This window comes from Plectropomus leopardus, chromosome 15 (genome assembly GCF_026936395.1).
Source record: "Plectropomus leopardus strain MGB_pleo_1.0 chromosome 15, ASM2693639v1, whole genome shotgun sequence".
NCBI lineage: Eukaryota > Metazoa > Chordata > Actinopteri > Perciformes > Serranidae > Plectropomus > Plectropomus leopardus.
Genome location: NC_142190.1, coordinates 2181955 through 2200785, shown reverse-complemented (window position 1 = coordinate 2200785; position 18831 = coordinate 2181955). Strand labels below are relative to the sequence as shown.

General features: G+C 35.7%; 1 protein-coding gene across 2 annotated transcripts in view; it reads right to left on the bottom strand.

Annotated features, from left to right (window-relative positions):
- The window catches only part of tspoap1 (TSPO associated protein 1), a 104856-nt gene that overhangs the window by 51088 nt on the left and 34937 nt on the right, over positions 1 to 18831 (bottom strand). For both annotated transcript variants that reach the window (XM_088088952.1, XM_088088953.1), the window contains exons 5-6: positions 16793 to 16969; positions 14225 to 14416 (exon numbers count right to left, since the gene is read on the bottom strand). In XM_088088952.1, the coding sequence (XP_087945078.1) occupies positions 14225 to 14416; positions 16793 to 16969 (369 nt within the window). The remainder of the gene's footprint in view (positions 1 to 14224; positions 14417 to 16792; positions 16970 to 18831) is intronic.

Genomic DNA, 18831 nt, shown 5'->3' with positions numbered 1-18831 from the left:
TTTGATGCAGATGCGACGCAGACGCACTGCTGTAGAGAACAAACCAGCGTGGGCCACCTGCAAAGAGCCTCTGTGCAAATATAAATCAGCCTTAAAGACGGACTTCACACATACAAAGAGAATCCTCACGTAAAACGAGGCCGTCTGTGCAGAAGAAAGATGCAAATAATTTTGAAGTTGGTGCTATTTGACCAGAAAAAAAAACAGGGAAAAAGGACTGTGCCACTTGCTTTTGCTCAAAAGGTAGAAAACCTACAACTACCAGAATGCATCGGGCCAGTGAATGCTCCCGCTGGTAGGTGATGTAATGCCACCCAGTCTGTTTGACACAATGGCGGCCAGATCTCCTGTTACAGTTTAACATAAAGCTAAAACATGTTTCTGAAAACATTTGAGGTGACAAATACGCAGCCTGAACCTGATCAGATTTGGTAGTTCAATACCAATATTTGAAGATCTGTTTTCCATACAAAGTTTGAAAGTTTGAATGGGATGTTCAGTTTGACAGCTGCATTCACGTCATATAGTAAGCAAACTAACGATGCTAAAAACAGATTGCAAAAAGGCAACATTTTTTTGCTGCCACTAAATATCAGACAAAAACAAGAGACTGGATCTGTTTACGTGGCAGCGGTTCTTGCAAGAAAACTTCTGTTGCAGTTTGGCCATTCGTTCACACGACAACAGTGTTTTAGGGCCTGAAACTTTTGAAACAGGGTTCCTGAGTGTTATCTTTTGAAAACGCCACTCCTGTCGCCGTGTAAACTGGCAATGTGCGAATCTGTTTTTGCGGATCTGTGAACACAAAGATCATTCCCACAATGTTATTATATAAACGTGAATTAAAAAAAAAAATGCAAACAAGAGACCTTTCTGTTTTTAGCAGGACTGTTCTCGTTGAATCATGGCTTGTATTGCATTAAGTTGCTGTGAGCTGTAAATTCACCACTATTAAGCAGAAGGTCTCTCCTCTCTGCTCTTCCGTGTATCACAGAATAGTCCGCAGCAAAATCTGGGGACCAAAACATCCCCAGAAGCACGCTGCACAAAAAAAAAAAAAAAATATCAAAAAACAAACAAAAATGACTGCTCGCTCGGCAATGTCAGTCGACTGAGAGGCCTTCGACTTTCAGAGGGGCAGCTCTACAAGAAATCAATCAAAAGCCAGATTGTAGCGTATGAAACTGCTGTGAGCTGTAAATTCACCTTTTCTCAGCAGAAAGTCCCTTCCTCTCCTGCTCTGTGCTGCTGCCTGCAGCTCTCTGTTCAAAAGAGTACTGACAGTAAGTAGCACTCACTCGGCAGCAAAATCTGGGGACCAAAACATCAAGGCATACTGACTGGCAAAACCCCCACAAATCAAACAAAAAACACCCACCCCTTCAAGTAATCTTAGTCAACTGAGGGGTCCCCGACTGATGATTCAAATATCCGACTTCTGTCACTGCAACTCAGTAACAGAATCTTGGCTTAAATCTGATCGGCGCTGCTTAGTTTTACCGTTTGATCTCAGTTTTTTGGCCTCCGTTTTCACTCTGCAGAAAGCAGTATGGCGCCATTTCTCTGTTGACAAACATTCGCCATTACAGCAAAACGGGGCAAAAAAATATGTTTCTGAGAACATTTCAGTGGAGGGAACATATTGCAAATTCCAAGTCAAAAGCCCAGAATGACACCGCGAAATAATACAAGTCATGTTTTTCTGCTCTGATGGCTGTGGGATCAAAAATGTCAGTTTGAATGGGTTTCAATGGAGCATTTTTGGACCTGAACAGTCTGAATGTAACTATTTAGTTTCCACAGTGTATTTTAGACTTATTGTAGGAGCTGAGCTGCAAATTCACTGATTAAACAAAAATACACAATCTTGCCAAAATTTATACCATATACATGAACACAGTCAGTCTTACATTATCAATGATTTGGCAGGATTGCCTAAAGTGGAATGGCCGGATATTCAAACTTAGCTGATAGAAAAATCTGAGATGTACGATGTCGTAACGGACAAGAAAATTGTCTTTGTCTGTGGAGATTTCAATGACTTGGTTAACCCACATGAACACGATACAACCACAGACTATATTAACTAATGTTACTGAATATTAGGTGGACTAATTACAAATTACACAACTGTAAGTCAGAGCCTCATCAGGACCTACAAAGACACTAATACTAGCAGCCAAATACGATACAAAACACAGGTTAAAATGAAGTCTTTTAAAGAGGACTTAAATGCTGATGAAGCTTAAGAGACATTTTTGTCCCTAACAGCTCTTAGGGAAGCAGAAATTTGCCAAAAAATGTAGCTGACCAAAGAATACAAAAAGCATGCAAGAAGAAAAATGTATTATATAAAGAAGGTCAATGGTTTTGATGATCACCTTCGTCCAGTTTTTTCATTTTATTGCATTGAACCATCATTTTCTTCGTTTATGTGGACGAGAAAAAGCAGCTGATATGTGATAAATATATAGATATATATATCTATAATATATATAAATAGATGATCAGTGTTTGTCGTGGATGTATTAAAAGACCTGTTTCCCTTTATTTTTCCTTTCTTTTGCCTCCAGCTGATATCATGACGTCGGCCATAAAAGGGTCTGTGATAACACAGAGCACACTGCTCAGTGGAAATGGAGAGTTTTTGCTCTGGACGACTTCTACCAGCCCTGCGTGAATACATCGGCTATTAAAGATCGTCCACTTTTAACAAGTAAATCTTTGTGTTTGACACATACTTTGGAGATACGCCCCTTTCAGCTAGCTGCTATTGGACGTTTAAGTCCGACTTAAGGTGTGTACATGAAAAGTAAATCGACCTCTAACCGCATTATCTGGATGAGTCAGTCCAACTTTGAGAAATTCACCTTGATTTCAGTCAGACTAACATGTTAACATGTATTTTAAAAGTCATATTTTAGACGGACTAACACAATAGTTTGACTTTTTCTCACATCATGTAAACATTAAGACTGTATTTTTTGATGGCTCCATTTCTGAAAATGTTCAAAGTTTTTTATGGAAAAAAAACCCTGACACTTCAGATTTCGCTCATATCACCTGAACTATCTATCACGTTGGAGGAGATGTATTCCTGAGAGGACGCAGCTTTGGAGAGAGTTTTAGTCCACTGTGTGAAGAAACTGAAACTTGATAAGACTTTAATGGGACACACATATTATTTAATACTGCAACACCGTCAGAGACAGAAAAGCTTCATTTTAGAGAGAAACTGATTCTCATTATGCGGCTTTCCATTACAGATTTGTGCAAAACGTGAGCAATATTTTTGAAATATTGATAAAACACAATTGTGAGATGACTGTGTTTCCACTGAGTGATGTTCTGCGACTTCTCAGGTGATAACATCCCAGTAACCATGGCGATGGATGTTCAAAACATTAGCAGCTTTATTTCTATTGCAGCCACCAAATTAGCCGTCATTATTTCAATCCAAGGCCACGTAGGCGTGTTATGGAGCCACGATGGAAAGGAGAGCCACTTATATGTGGGAGCGCTCACATATGAGGGCTTTCTGGGAGATGTAGTCCACAATTTCACAGAGGAATTGTGGATTCAAAACTTTCTCCGAGTTATGTGATGCAATAACAGCTCTTGTAACTCCTGCTGCATCATGAGGGAGCCAGTTCCTACTGACGAGCACTCAGACACAGCATCATGTGACCAAGAGCTTAAAAACTTGCAATAAATTGGAGTTTTTTAGAAATTGACGTGTTTCCATTAGGCTTATTTTATATCTGCAATTTCAATTTGTGTAATTTGAGGGTTAATGAAAACCCGCCTTCTGACAGAACAGCTTGATTTCACAGAGAAAAGCTGATTCTCATCGGTATCATTTAAATCTACAGACATACAGTCAGCATCTTTTAAATCAGTGGTTCTCAAACTTCTTTCTGTAACGTAAACCTTTGAAATATTTTTTCGGCTGATCATCCCTGACGAGCGCAAAACATTTTTGGTAGAAAAAGAAAACAGAGGTACAACACAGTGCCGCGACATCAGTGTCTGATTTACTAAACAACATTTTAACTGAAAAACACTTTCAAATTTGAGGGTTGCAACTTCGTGGATGTGAATCGCATTAAAACATAATCTTCTGCATACTGACGGTGTTTTATCGATTCTGGTTTCTTTGTCATTTGTCTCTCCGTGTTTTTAGCAGCATCGCTGCCGCGCTTTAACCACGACTCCATCATTTGTGTCTTGACGGCGGCAAGTGATTGATTGACAGGTGACGGCATCTGACAGGTGGGGTCAAACGATCCAGGTTTGGGGGAGTCGGGTATTTTTTTTAAGATATTGAGATTGAATATTGATTATAAAATTCAGTATATGAACTTAGATTAATATTCTTGCTGAATGTTTTATAATATAATTATTTTTTAGGAGTTATGCATGACTGCTACTCTTTAAAATACTTTTTTTAAAAAGTCTCACGTACCCCCTGGAGTACTGACACGTACCCCCGTTTGAGAAACGGTGCTTTAAATCTACTTTTACGGGACGGAAATCACGTAGAAGCTTTTTCAGTTTAGAGGCTGCTGAATGTGAGTTTGTTAAACGTGCAGCTTCACGTGTGCAGAAGCATCAGAGGGAGGAGGCTTGTTTGAGTGTCATGGCGGATCCCTCAGCGTGCGGCCCATGACCCGTTGTGACCGTTTAGCACCATATCAGTGTCATGTCTGTGAAGTTAAGCGAGGCTGTCCCTGCTTTATCTTTTGGAAAGGAGACCAGATGGCGTTAGTAGTGGTGACGAAAGGCCGGCAGGAGGCACTAATTCCATTGGCCCCCGTACAAAAAACGGTGCAGGAATGAGAGCACGAAACTGCTGATGTTTCTGTCCCCGACTCATTTCGGTGCTCGTTACCGGTGATCGTGATCCCTGCGTGCTGGTGAAACGCCCACCTTCATGTCAGCTCAGACGTGCTTAAAGCGCTCCGCCTTCTTGTGATTGTTAATTAGCTTGCAGCACTTTATACTCACTGAGCGAGCTGGCTTTAAGTGTGTGTGGTTCGCCGCTGTAATCTGGCCGCCGTGTGCCAAACACAGGAGCGACACAAGAGCGAGGCCGAGGCGAGATCCCAGAGCAAAGTTTATTTGTTGTTTCGCCGCTTTTGCAGCTCATCGTGACTTCTTTGCAACCTAAGCACATGGGCTGATTTCTTCCAAAAATATGGGGGGAAGACAATGAGTGACCTAAGAAGACTTTACACATAATTGGCAAGAAATTTAAGAAAAAAAGCTACAAGAAAATCACCCGAAAATTAGGAAAAAACTGTAAAATAAATAAATAATAGCATGACTTGAACATTAGCGAAACAAAAGAAAGAAAATGATCGGAAAATTAGCCCCCCAAAAGGGAAAAAGGATAAAAAGATAAAGAAGAAATCAAAACAAGAAAATGGCTTGAAAATTGGCCAAATAAACCTTTAAAATAACCTGAAAATTAGCCAAAAAAAGGAAAAAGGTTAAATTAAGGATTAAGTAAGAAAAGAAAATAAACTGATATTGGCAAAAAAGAAAAGAAAAGAAAACTAATTAAATATCCAAAAAAAGAAAAACAAGATAAAAAATAAAACTGAAACAAAAAAATCACCAGAAAAAATAGCCAATAAAAAACTAAACCCAAGAAAATGGCCTGAAAATTAGGACAAAAATGGTCAAAAACAAGGAAATGACCTGAAAAAGTGCTATTACACACACACACACACACACACACACACACACACACACACACTTCTGTAACATAGTTTTAAAAGATATAATGATAAACAGAGTTTTATAATTTTCAGGTCATTTTCTTGCCATCTTTTCCTAAACTCTTGAGGCATCTCTTGCTTCATTGCCTTTTTCTCCCCAAGTTTTAGGAAACCAAACATTTTTTTTCTCAGGCTGACTCAGCTCTGCGTCGCAGGTGACGTTAAGGAGAGAGTAAACTTTAGATTTAACCCCTCAGTGACATCAGTCTGCAGGTGAAAACTCCTAAAAAAGCAAAGGGACTGTGGGAGCTCACAATGACGAGCTTAGAGAGAATAAAATCAGGGTTCGGGCGAGCGCCGTGATATAATTCCTACATGGTTTCGACGAATGAGCGCAGAGGGGGAATATTACGTAATGCCTCATTTATACAATGCTACGAGGAATAAAGGGACGGTCAGGGAGAGTATTAGAACGCAGCCGAGGCTTTTATGAATCATTTCAAAGGTTTATGTGGCAACACACTAACCTGACAAAACCCAGAGTGACCTGACAAAACGCTGCATGTTTCAGAGACCTGACGGGGTGCAGAGTTTCCTCTCTGTTCTCGTACCGACCCACAATTAGCAGGAAAATTCAGAGCTCTGAGAAATTAATCAAGCATACTTTATCTTTTTGATGCACAAGTTAAAAATGCAACAGCGAAACAAAATAAATATATTTAAAACTAAAATCATGACTTTGAAGTTCTTTGAAAAATGTTTTATGAGGAATATTTTGTATTTGTGGTGTTGTTGCATTACCTAAAATTCATGAAGTAAAAAAAAAAAAAAAAGGTATCGAGGAGTAAAAAAAATGATGAATGTCCCGTCTGTGTCGTCTCTTTCTGGCTAGACTTTGTACATAAACAGATATTCTGATGGTTTTGATTCATTTTTTAATTTTTTTATTAAGAAGATAAAAAGTAATATTTATTTTGAAAAAAAAAAACAAAATTTGTTTTGCTGATTTATTACTTTATTTAATTTGGTTATTTTATTGCTTTTAAATCAGGTGTGTTTTTACTTTTGCTGTTTTTTTGGTTTATTTATTATTTGGTCTTATTCTTTAGGTGTTACTCGTGTGTTGTCAGCTTTTACTGGTCTAATTTATCACATTTTATTATATTTTTACTTATTTTATTCACCTCAGTTAATATGTGTTATCCTATTTTAATGGCCTACTTTCAGTATTATATTTTATTTAATTTGAAAATTTTTTTTCAGTTTTGACTCAGGTGTCCTTGTATTTTTTTATTGATTTGTTCTTCATCTTACTTATTATTTTATGAGTTTTTTATTTTTAGTTTCAATGGATTCACTTTGTGCTTCCACCTGGAATTTAATGTGCTATATAAATACAAAAAAATGTTTAAAAACTTTAATAGTTTAAATAACTCATACATGTACTTTGTGCACATGAGCTTTAACATTTTATGTGCATAAACCTTCGATGCAAAATGCGCTTTAATGCAGGCATGTTAAAATTTATGGTTATTTAAAGACAAAATGAGCCTTCAGCTGCAGCTCGACTCAACGTTTCTCTGACTTCTATTTTCAGACTGTAACTGAAGCTTCGGTTTGTCTTCTGTCCCGATTGGACAGCAGGTCCTAAAGACTCAACAGAGGACACATAAATCTGCTCCTGAGCTTTTTGCAGATGCACGTTTAATACGACAAGATGATCTGAACTTTAACCCTTTGAAATCTAGAACAATCAGTTTTCTTGTGCTGCGTTCAAACAGCTTTTCACACATTCATTTCATACTTTAAACCTCTGAAACTTGAGCAAATCGGTTTGATTTCTTTAAAAAACATGAGCAATGGATGTGATGAATGAAGGATGTCCTACAAACGCCAAGAAATTAGGAAAATGACCTGAAACTTTTGTTTTAACAGAGAGACAGAGCAAAATTATTAGAAATTATAATAAAAAAAACACAAAAATGCCTAAAAAACTTGAGTTACTGATATTATTATAATAGTTATTTTTCCAGATATTTTTATATTTTTTGTTGTTTTTTCCCTTTTTTCTAAATCTTTTTATCCCCCTTTTTTGGGGTAAATTTTAAGAACCAATTTGCTCAGGTCTCAAAGGGTTAAAGGTCCAGTGGGATATATCGGCAGAAAGGAATTAAATATTCATAACTACGTTTTCTTTAGTGTATAATCGCCTGAAAAAAGAACAGCTCTGTTTTTGTTACTTTAAAATGTGCCATTTATAGGGCGCACAGTGGCTCAGAGCGGGCGCCACACGTGCAGACCGTGGGTTTGATTCCAGCCTCTGCCTTTTGTTGCATGTCGTCTCCTCTCTCTCACCCTTTCACGCTAAAATCTGTACTATCAAATAAAAGCAAAAAAGCCCCATAAATAATCTTAAAACAAACAAAAAAAACACTGGCTCTTGACATGCTTAGCACTTTTGGCGAAGTTTCAGTTAAAAAATCTTTTTTTTTTTTAATTTTAATTTAAATTTTAAGTGGAAACAAAACAACTTTTTGACTTTCTCAGGTGGTGTGAAAAAAAAAGATATAAAATCTCTAAGCGCACGCAGAAAAGCGTGATGATGATGCTCTATCTCATAATGCTAATAAGAGTGAAAAATACTTTATGTACCTGCCTGTGATTTGGAAATGCTCCTATATCTAATTTAATTTTATCTAAGTTCTTCTTTGGCTACATTTTTACCACTGTATTTCACAAAAATTGGGCCTGTAGTTTTTCTGTAATTCTGCTGACAGAAAATCAAACTGCGATTCATCAACAATCATTTACGGAAATGCATCAATTTGCAAAATGTGTGTTGCAGAGCAGTGAGCTGCGGCCCGGCTGGAGCGTGAAGTTTCTGTTTGTGAAAGTCACTTAAACTTCCTGCAGCTCCGTTAACTCGACACCGTGTGTCACAAGTTGTTGTGTTTTGGGTGTTTTACTTTTTTTATTTTACTTTAACGGCCGTGCACGAGTGAGAAAACGAGTGCTGCTGCTGTAGTCAATATATTACCTCAGTTATTTTTTTTTTTCCACACTGATGAAAAAATACGTTTGCTGAAATTATTTTTAACTGCACATTACTCACAGTGGTGAATATATTAATGTCATAACCATTTTCAGCACAGACGATAACCACTGGGGGAAGAGCTGCGATGATGTAAATGTAATTAATGAATGTGTCACAGAAATCCTTTTCACTTTGAGGTCCAGTATTTTCTGGTAAGGCATCTGAAAATAGGGCCTATAAAAAGAATAAATAAAATAAAAAAATAAAATAAAATAAAATAAGTATTATTATCATAACACAGCAGTGCTGGTGATATTAGACTAATTTAAAAAATAATGCAAAGATAATAAATTTACATACCAAATTATAAAAAATAATAACAACAATATTGTTTTTTAAGAGAAGAGATTGAATAAGATTATTTAAATATTAACAAGTCACACTGTTGATATTAATCTTTCTGTGAATTAAGTGATGTATTCATTTTTTTATAGAATATTCAATAAATGAATTGTTATATCAGTCGACTAATCGAGAAAATAGTCGTTAGATTATTAGAGAAAAAAAATAATTTATAGGTGCAGCACTAACAAAAATCACAAAGTCCCTGGCAGAGTTAACAATTAAAAATAAGTACATAAAATTCTGCTGGAAGTATTACGACAGAAGTATAAATTATTATTAATTAACGGCCTGGATGGTGGATGCAGCCACGTCTGTCTCCATGTCGAGGCCAGAAGAAGACACATTTTTGATGTTTATCTTTTTGTAAATTAATTGCTATAGCAATAGAGTAATAAAATAAATAATCTTTAGAATAGTCAGTGAATTAGTTATTATATCAGTCGACAGTCGAAAAGATAATCGGTGGAGGTAATAACTAAGTTAATACTCAAACTCTCTTGAAAGTACAAAGACAGTCATTTAAATCATTTTTACCTTTTAAGGACTGTTTGGTGCATTTTACACACTTTTCATTCTTTGATAATTTTGGCTTTGTTCATGCATACGACATAAATTTAGTCCAGATTGTGTATTTTTGTCTGATCTGTGAATTTCCAGCTCAGCTCCGACAATAAGTCTAAAATACATCATTATTTTTGAACATATTTGGCATATGGAGAAAATACATGCTGTTTCCACAAGGTGACCTGTCACAGTCAATGTAGCTGAAAATCACTGATATATCTCAGACTGTGATCATCTTAAAATAATCTACTTTACATGTAGTATTTTAAAAATAATTCTTCTTTTTCCCATGTAAAAACAAAGTGGCATCATGAAAAATGACATTTAAGGGTTGAAATTCTGAAAATTAATGAATATTTGATATTTATTAAAAAAAACTCAATGAAAATAGAAAATAGCATTTATGTATAATATCTTTTAAAGCTTGATTTTGAAAAGCGCATTTTGTGTGCAGAGCAATACAAGTGCGTCTTATGTTGAAACGGGCCCTAAGGGTTAATTAACCCTTTGAAAACCTCAGCAAATTGGCTTGATTTCTTTCAGAAAACGTGGGGAGTCAATGAGCCATGAAAAAAATAAATGACCCAAAAAATAGCAAAAAAAAGTAAATTACTGGAGAATCATTAAAAAGAAAAATACTGAGTTTGAAAAATGCTTAAAGATAATAAAATATTTCTGTGACATAATTTTATATTTATAATTATAATCATAAACATAATTTTCTCCTAGCTTTTTTTCTTTTTCCCCAACATTTTTCCTAGATTAAAAAAATAAATAAATTCCTATTTCCTTTAATTTGTTGAACATTTGTTGCTCATTGCCTTTTTTTCTTCTATGTTTTTGAACAAAATCACACTAATTTAGCTCAGAGGGTCAAACACTTGTAAAAGGCATTTGACAGCAGCACAAGAAAAGTGATGCAGCTCCAGGTTTTAAAGGGTTAATGTGCAGGTTGGAGGGATGCAGTGATGTTTATCCTTATTTTATTTACTTAAACTGGTATTATCAGGTGGACTTGACCCACTTTAAGATGCACTCTGTGTATTTTACTCTGATTTGATTTGATTTTTACATGCAGGTTTTATTATGTCCTGTATGTGTTCTGATGTGAAGCACTTGGTGCATTTAATTTATTTCTTTTAAAGCACGTCGGGCTGCATTTCTTGTATGAAAGGTTTCATACAAATACAGTTCATTATTCTGATGATGTCCTCGCGCTGAGGCACAGCCGCCGCCTCTGAGCGTGTTTTGGTCAGAGGAGCTCTAGGTCGGAGGCTCACCTGTGCCTCGCGCAGTGAGGTGCCGCCGTGCACACTTCCCACTGATGTGGTCCAGCGCACACTAAAGGATCAAGTACACCTTGGGCCCATGCGTACTAAAGCAGCAGGGTCAGATCCCATTCAGCAGGCCCTGGATGCCATAAGCACATTGGTGTAATCCCTGCAGACTACTGAAACGGGTAACTGGATCACTTCTTTTAAAAGCACCTTAATGGATTGGCCTGGCCGTTGATTTTCTTTTTTTAATGCGGAGCATATCGATGTCCACCAATCAAACGCTCTACCACCCCGTCGCCGCTAAGTCGGCCCGTCTGAAATCTACATCTGGAAGCTCCGAAATATGACAGTTATAAAACCGGGTTTGTGACAGACGGGCTGCCCTTGACTATAGGCCTCGTGCACGTCCCGGCTCTCTGGTTTGTAAGAAAAGTGGCAGTGGCATTCACTGAAAGGAATATTAAAAGACAACAGCTACGAGAGAGAAAAAGAAACATAAATCTCCTTAGCTGAGAGCCACACTGTTGCACAAACGCTAAAAATCTGAAAGAATAAACTGATTTTAATATCGCAATTCTCTCTCGTCATGACACTGAATAGTTTTCAACTTTGAGTCCTGCACAGATTCACATGAACAAAAATAAAAGATAAAACTACTGACACAGACACGACAAAACCCAAAAGGTGACCTACCCCTCTCGTGTGATCTGTGGCAGCGTCAGGGTCCCTCGGCCTGCTGGTTATCCAGAGCAGCGCGCGATGGAAAAGTCTTTAGTGCGGCTGCAGTCTTACCTACCACCCAAAAACCCTCTCACCGCTGCCACAGCAACAGAGAGCGGATTACTGGACTGTACCATTCTGTTGTTAGAGGGGATTAGAGTTCACACAACATGGCCCCTTTCTGGGTGTGCGCGTGCCACCGGGGGGAGTGTGCGTGTGTGTGCGTCCCACAAACGAGAGATTACCACAATCGGCATTCTCATCTGAGCTCCACAGGCCGAGCATTTACTTCTGACACACAGAGGACAATTTTACCAAAAAAGAAAAAAAAAAACAACCCTGTTGGTAAGATGTGTTTTTTTTTTGTTTTTGTTTTTTTTAAAGTGAAATTCTATTAAATTTGTACTGATCTGGATTAATCTCTACACAGCCTCCATTATTATTATTATTATTATTATTATTATTATTATTATTATTTTTATTTATTTTTTTATTTTTTTATTTATTTATTTTTTTTAATTATGTATTTATTTTTCTTTTTTTTTATGTATGTCCTTACATTTTCTGGTTTCCTTTACCAGATCATGTTCTTGTCTTGTGTTTTGTTGTGATTTATTTGTGCCAGTCAGCTAGTTACCATTGCTACAGTTTGATTGAATATATTATTTAAAAATGTAATAAAATGTTAATCATAAGAAAAAAAAAATCACATTAGTAACACTAATTGAAAAAAAATTATGAAATTCTACTAAATTTGTACTGACTTGGTTTAATCTCAACACAGCCTCCCTTATTATCATTATTATTACAATTATTATTATCATTTTTATTTTTTTTATTTATGTCTTTTTATTTTATAGTTTCCTTTACCAGATCATGTGAGTTACTTGTGCCAGTCAGCTAGTGTCCATTGCTACTTTTTGACTGAATGTATTTTGGCCTTTAAAAAAATTAATAAAATCTTAATCATAAAAATAAAAAAATAAAAATTCATAACATGCCTGTAAGTGATGCCATAAAAACACAGAAAAATTTACCTCTCAAAGCTAAATTTCCAAATAATGTGCTTTTTTTTGCATTATCTTCATGTTTATTATAGTATATGTGCATTTTTTACTTTTCGGTGAGTGGCTGGTGTGTGTGTGGAGCTGCTTCTAAGAAGTGCACAGAGAGCGGATGAGTATTAAACGAGGAGCGGATCAGAGTGTGTGACTTCGGTATCTTTGATCAGGCCCAAGTTCAAGGCAGGGAATCATCTCATTATGGCTTGTGGCAGATTAGTTTCGGGTCCAGCGACAAGCCATTATATAACGCTGCAAAACAGCATCCATGCCAACGTAAACATACGCTGATATTTTAGAAAAAAACTAGGCGGGCTCGATTTAAACATTATTAAACAACATTCAGTTAAAAAAAAGATTGGAGCCATCGACGCTCCTGTGTGATAAAACAGGATCTGGTCTGTTTGTCTTCAATCACAGAATTAACTTAAAATACGCAGAACATTTTAGAGAAAGTGTTAGTTTTTCCACCTTTACACTGATTTATATTACAGTATATGCAACATTTTTGTCTTTTTATTTTAAAAACTGATCCCCACGACACAGAAACTATGACAGGATTTGCTTAGTCATGATATGTGTACATACAGATGTAAAGATACATTGTCTCTGATGGTCGACCACAATATGTGAGTCAAATAGTAGAATATCTAACAGTACACAATAAACACCTAAACCTTCCCTTAATAAAAAAAAAAAGATTTTTTTTAAAAAGGAGTATTGTATTGTCAGTTATCTCTTTTATGCTTTGTTTTTTTTTACTGTACATTATTGTTTATTTTTATTTATTTATTAAAAAATAAATAAATGTATCACTCATTATTCTTAAACATTAATATAAATAATAATACTACAATTTATTATTGTCATTGTTGTTATTTATTATATAATTGTATATAATTTTAATAATAATTATGTAATTAGATTGTTTGTCCATCACTCTATTTTACTTCATTTGAATTTTTATTTATTAAATATAAAACAACAAAACAACCTAATATTAATAATAATAATAATATCATTAATATTATTATTGTATTTTATTTTTATTGATTTTTAATTTGATTTTTTTTGCATTATTATAACAATCTCTATTTTATTTCAATATCATCTTTATTTATTGATACTTTTAATTAATCTATTATCATTAATATTTCATTTTAATTTTTTTTATCACTATAACTATCGTTCTTTCTCCTCATGTATAGAGGTATTACCATTCATATGTACAGAAATGTGCATTTCAACACTGAACGTCTGATTCCTGTTTGCCCTGAAAATTTCAATTCACACAACTGTGAAGAAAAAAAAAAGCTGAGTCATTGCTAGTCTGATGCCATGAACCGTTAATTGGATGTCATCAGTTTTGGGTTCTCCGATTATAATCACTGCAGACCAACAGGGGTCAGTGTAGAGTTGTATTCTGAGTGGTGACTGTACCTTCTCCTCCTCCTCCTCCTCCTCCTCCTCCTGAATGTCCCCACACCTCTGGGGGCCCCCGGGGTCGGGACTCTGGTCGTGCTTCTGTGTGGATGATGTGACGGACAGCTGCCTCTGGAGGCGCAGCACCTCCCTCTGAGACTCCCTGAGGAGCCTCTCAAATTCCACTCGGCCAGATGGGAGACAGGAGCCCTGCAGACCGAGACCGAAACGCCATCAGCTCAGCATTTTAATCAAGTTTTCACACTGCGTCCCATCGATCTGATCCAATGACTCATCATTTCCACTGATCATACACAAGCTTCATACACATTTTTACCAATATATGAGTTTTTCATGACTTTGAGGCAAATTTCAAAGACCCTAAATTGTCTGAAATGGCCATCAGTTCTTTTTTAAATACACATTATTAAAAAATAATGAATTCATAACAGGATTAAAACTGAACATTTAAATATAACTTTGGGACTGTTCATAATTTATGAGACGAGAGGGTGATTTTTGGTGATGTTTAAAGAACGCAACTTTTTTTTCTGTAAAAGATTTGGTGGATCTTTTAAATAAAACTTTTTTTTTATTTTCAGCAATTTAAAAAAAAAAGATATTTTTTTGTTTTTAAGTTTTGGTGGGGACTCTCTTTAAGGAAAACAAAGAAAAAAAATATTTGGGCACTTTTTTTTCTTGTCCTCCAAACAGGCGTACTTTCTTCAAAAATCATCAAAATAACACCATAATGGCAACTCTTGTTCCAGGTTTAATTTTTGGCAATTTTTTAAGAAACCTTCAGGCATTTAAAAAAAATTGGGTGATTTTTAAAGATTTTTAGTTTTTTAAACAAACTCTTAAGTGATTTTTAAAAGCTTTTTTTTCTCTTTAAAACAGGCCTTCCAAACAGGCATGTTTTCTTCAAAAATCACCAAAACTACACCATAATGGCAACTCTCATTCTAGGTTTAATTTTTGAAGAAAACATTTTGGCTTTTTACATTTTTTTTATTCATTTAGTTTTGCATTTTTTAAAGAAAAACTGAAGAAAATATTTTGGCAATTATTTTTGTCTTTAAAAAACCTTCCAAACAGGCATGTTTTCTTCAAAAATGACACCATAATGGCAACTCTCATTCTGGGTTAAAAGCGAAAGGAGTATAAACAGGCGATGTTGATGTATTCTATGAAAATCTAAATCTGGACATTATATTTAAGGACCACCTCTCCCTCATTGTAAATAAGTGCTGAGGTTGAAGCTCAGTCACTCTCTGTCTGGATCAATAGACGGCTCAGCCTGCAGGACGCGTCGTTATTAACCCCAACAGATGTTTACATGCAGCAGAACGAGCTCTTAAGTCACTGCAGCAGTAATTAAAAACAGGCACTTAGACAGGCAGCCTGTTCCTGCTCTGTCATCCAGTCCTCAGCAGTGACGCAGAGCTTTGTCATGCAGGCTCAGAGTCAGGATGAGAAGTACCCATGATGCCCAGCAGAGAGCGAGCTGGTGGCGTTATGAGCCCACAGCAGGGACCATGACACCAAACTTAACCCTTGACACCTGAGCAAACTGGCTTCGAATAAAAAAATCTCCCCAAAATTAACAAGAAATTTGTAAAAAAAAAAAAAAAAAAAAAAGATAATTACTTGAATATTAATTAATCAATTAATTTATATGTGTATATATATATATATAAGAAATTTAAAAATAAAAAAAGATTGAAATGACCTGGAAGAAGTGCTTAAAAATTTTAAATAATTCTGTAACATAATTTTGTTTGATAATTATAAATAAAAAAAATTCCCTAGCTTTTTTCTTTTTAATGCCTAGAGCTTTTTAAAAATAATTTTCTAAATAGTTTCTTGTAGTTTGTGGAACATTGCTAACAAAGTTCATTCTTTCTTGTGTTTTTGAAAGAAAACACACTTTGCTTCTTGTGAAAGGTGTCTGAACTCAGCACGACTTAAGTGATGTCGCTCCAGGTTTCAAAGGGTTAAAGGATCACTGACGGGCAGAGGTCTGTGCTGAATGATGGTTTTAGTTAAGCAGTTTAACCCTTTGAAACCTGAGCAAAGAGGTTTTATTTCTTTTAAAAACTTGACGAAGATGCAATGAGAAATTATTATTAAATTAAATTACTGTAAAAAATTAACTGTAAAACATTTACAGGAACAATACCCGAAAATGAGCAAAAACAGAAAATAAAAAAAAAACCAAAGAATGAATAAACAATGACAAAAAAAGGAAAAGACCTCAAAAAGTCATGGAAAGTAAAAATATTTATAAATAGATTTTTTTGGACATTTTTCGCATCAAATTTTTTGATAATATAAAAATAAATTAAAAAAAATTCAGGTAATTTTCTTGTCACAATTTGTTGGACATTTCTTGCCATTGCCTTTTCCCACCATGTTTTTTTAAATAAATTGAACCAATTTTTAAACGAGGTTAACAAAGTGTCAAACTGTTTGTGAACGCCGTCTGAATCCAGCACAAGAAAACTGACGTCGCTGCGGATTTCAGAGGGTTAAACTGAAGTCGCTCTGGGTCTCAAAGCTTTAAAGTGGTGATGTGATAAATACCTTGCCGCTGCCGAGCCGAGCCTCCAGCTCTCTGCATTCCTGCTGGAGGGCAGCGATCTCTTTGTCCTTGGACAGCAGAGCATCAGCGTGCTGCGCGAGGTCACGAGCTCGCTGACGGGCGAACGCCCTCTTGTACTGTTCCACCGACCCGGGTCTCATCAGCGACGGAGAATTCACCTGCACGAAAAAAAAAGGGAAATATGTTTTAGGAAAATGATTTGAAAATTTCCAGCCTGCCACCAGAAACCCAGCAAACAGCAAAGGTGTGCAGGTGTGACCAGACATGACAGAAAGTTCCAAAAACTGAAACTGAAGAATGAAAAATTGACTCAAACTGAAAGGACCTTAAAAAAGCAGTTTGCTATCAGCTGTGCTTTTTCAACTAAACAGAGTAAATCACAGTGAGATCTTTGCTAAATAATAATCTGTACAAACAGGCTGAGGGGTTGTCTGATAGGGGATCTGATAATCCAGGGCCAGAACCACCATCATCAATGCAGACTACACTTTTTGTTATATATATTATTACTCTAATTGACACTTTTTATTTTAATTTACTCTTTCAGTGTTTTAACTTTGTATTAATCATCCTATTTATTTGGTATTCCTATAATTTTCTTTTATTTTTTATTTTCTTTTATTATTATTATACATTTTATTATTTTTTTTAATGTATTTATTTATTTATTTTTGCATTTTTTTTATTGCTTACTTTAAATTTTGTTGAAATTAATTTATTTATATTTTCCATTTGCATTTTCACCGTATGATTTCCCCAAATTAATTAATTTATTACACGCATTCTTTTATGCATTTGTTCTTTAAAGCTGCTGTCATTTAAAGTGCGTGGTGAGGTAAATTTTTCGGTTGATCAACGATACGTGCTCCCACACCACACATTTGTGGAAAGACTTTCTTTCTTTCAGTTTTACGGCTCAGCAAGTGTATTATCAAATCTGTAATCTTAATTAAATTTTTTCTACTTGATCTGAAAAACAGAAGTTGATATTTGTGTTCTGGCAGCACATCAGGTTTTGAAACATACGAGAAATGTTTCATTTTTTCATCCTCGGCTGTTGTGCTCGATGTTTAGTTTGCTTTATGTAACCGTTTTTTGTTGCGACTTTCTCCTGAAAAGTGAGTTCTTGCAGCCGTTCGAGTGATGCATTAAATTATTCAACAGGGTGCTGTTTGATTCTCCAACAAGGCTCTCATTCATCACACGCTCCTCTCTGGTGACGTGCTGATCTGGACGCTGCTGTTTCACAATGAGTCACTCTGCAGCGTGAGGCGGTCACAGCGAGGGCGAACTCGCCGCCATGAAACGGTTACAGCTGTGGGTCCCAACTCGTGGGTCACGGTCCAAAAGTGGGTCGTGGGTCCATTCTGAATGAGCAGCAAGTGACGCGTGAACATGTCAAGTTTATGGGAAAAAAACGCAGTGAATTTGCAGCACAGAGCTTTTATTTTGAAATGAGGTGGGTTTTTTTGTTTTTTTAACGAGGACTGTAACTGTTTCATTGTCCTGTTCTTGGTATTATGTGGTCTGTTTGTTGTGTTTTAATAAGAATAGGCCTAAGTTATTGTTCTTAATTTATCAGAGGAGAGGGGTGGCTATTTTTTTATCCTCCCCAAAGCTGAGGATATCTTTCCTTGAGCTTTCCTGAGAGATTCGGGAAAATGCATGACGTGATTGTCCCAAATGATGTGTTCAATGACTGTCAGAAATGTGAAATGAAATGAAATGAAATTCTAAAGATAATTTCTGTTTTTACAGTTTCTGGCTGTGATGAATTTTTAGGGTGATTTTTTGGCAGGCCTGTGGGTTTGGAAGACATGGTTTTTTTTTAAAAAAAAAAAACCATATTAAAAGATAAAAAAAAAATCTGTAAACATGAAAAAGAAAGTTGCCATTTGGAAAGGAAAACAAAAAAGCTTAAGTTTTTAAAGAAAAAAAAAATCAGTGCCAAAAAGTTTTTAAGAAAAAAAAATTTGCCATTTAAACAAAAAAATCATCAAAAATCTTAAAAGAAAAACAC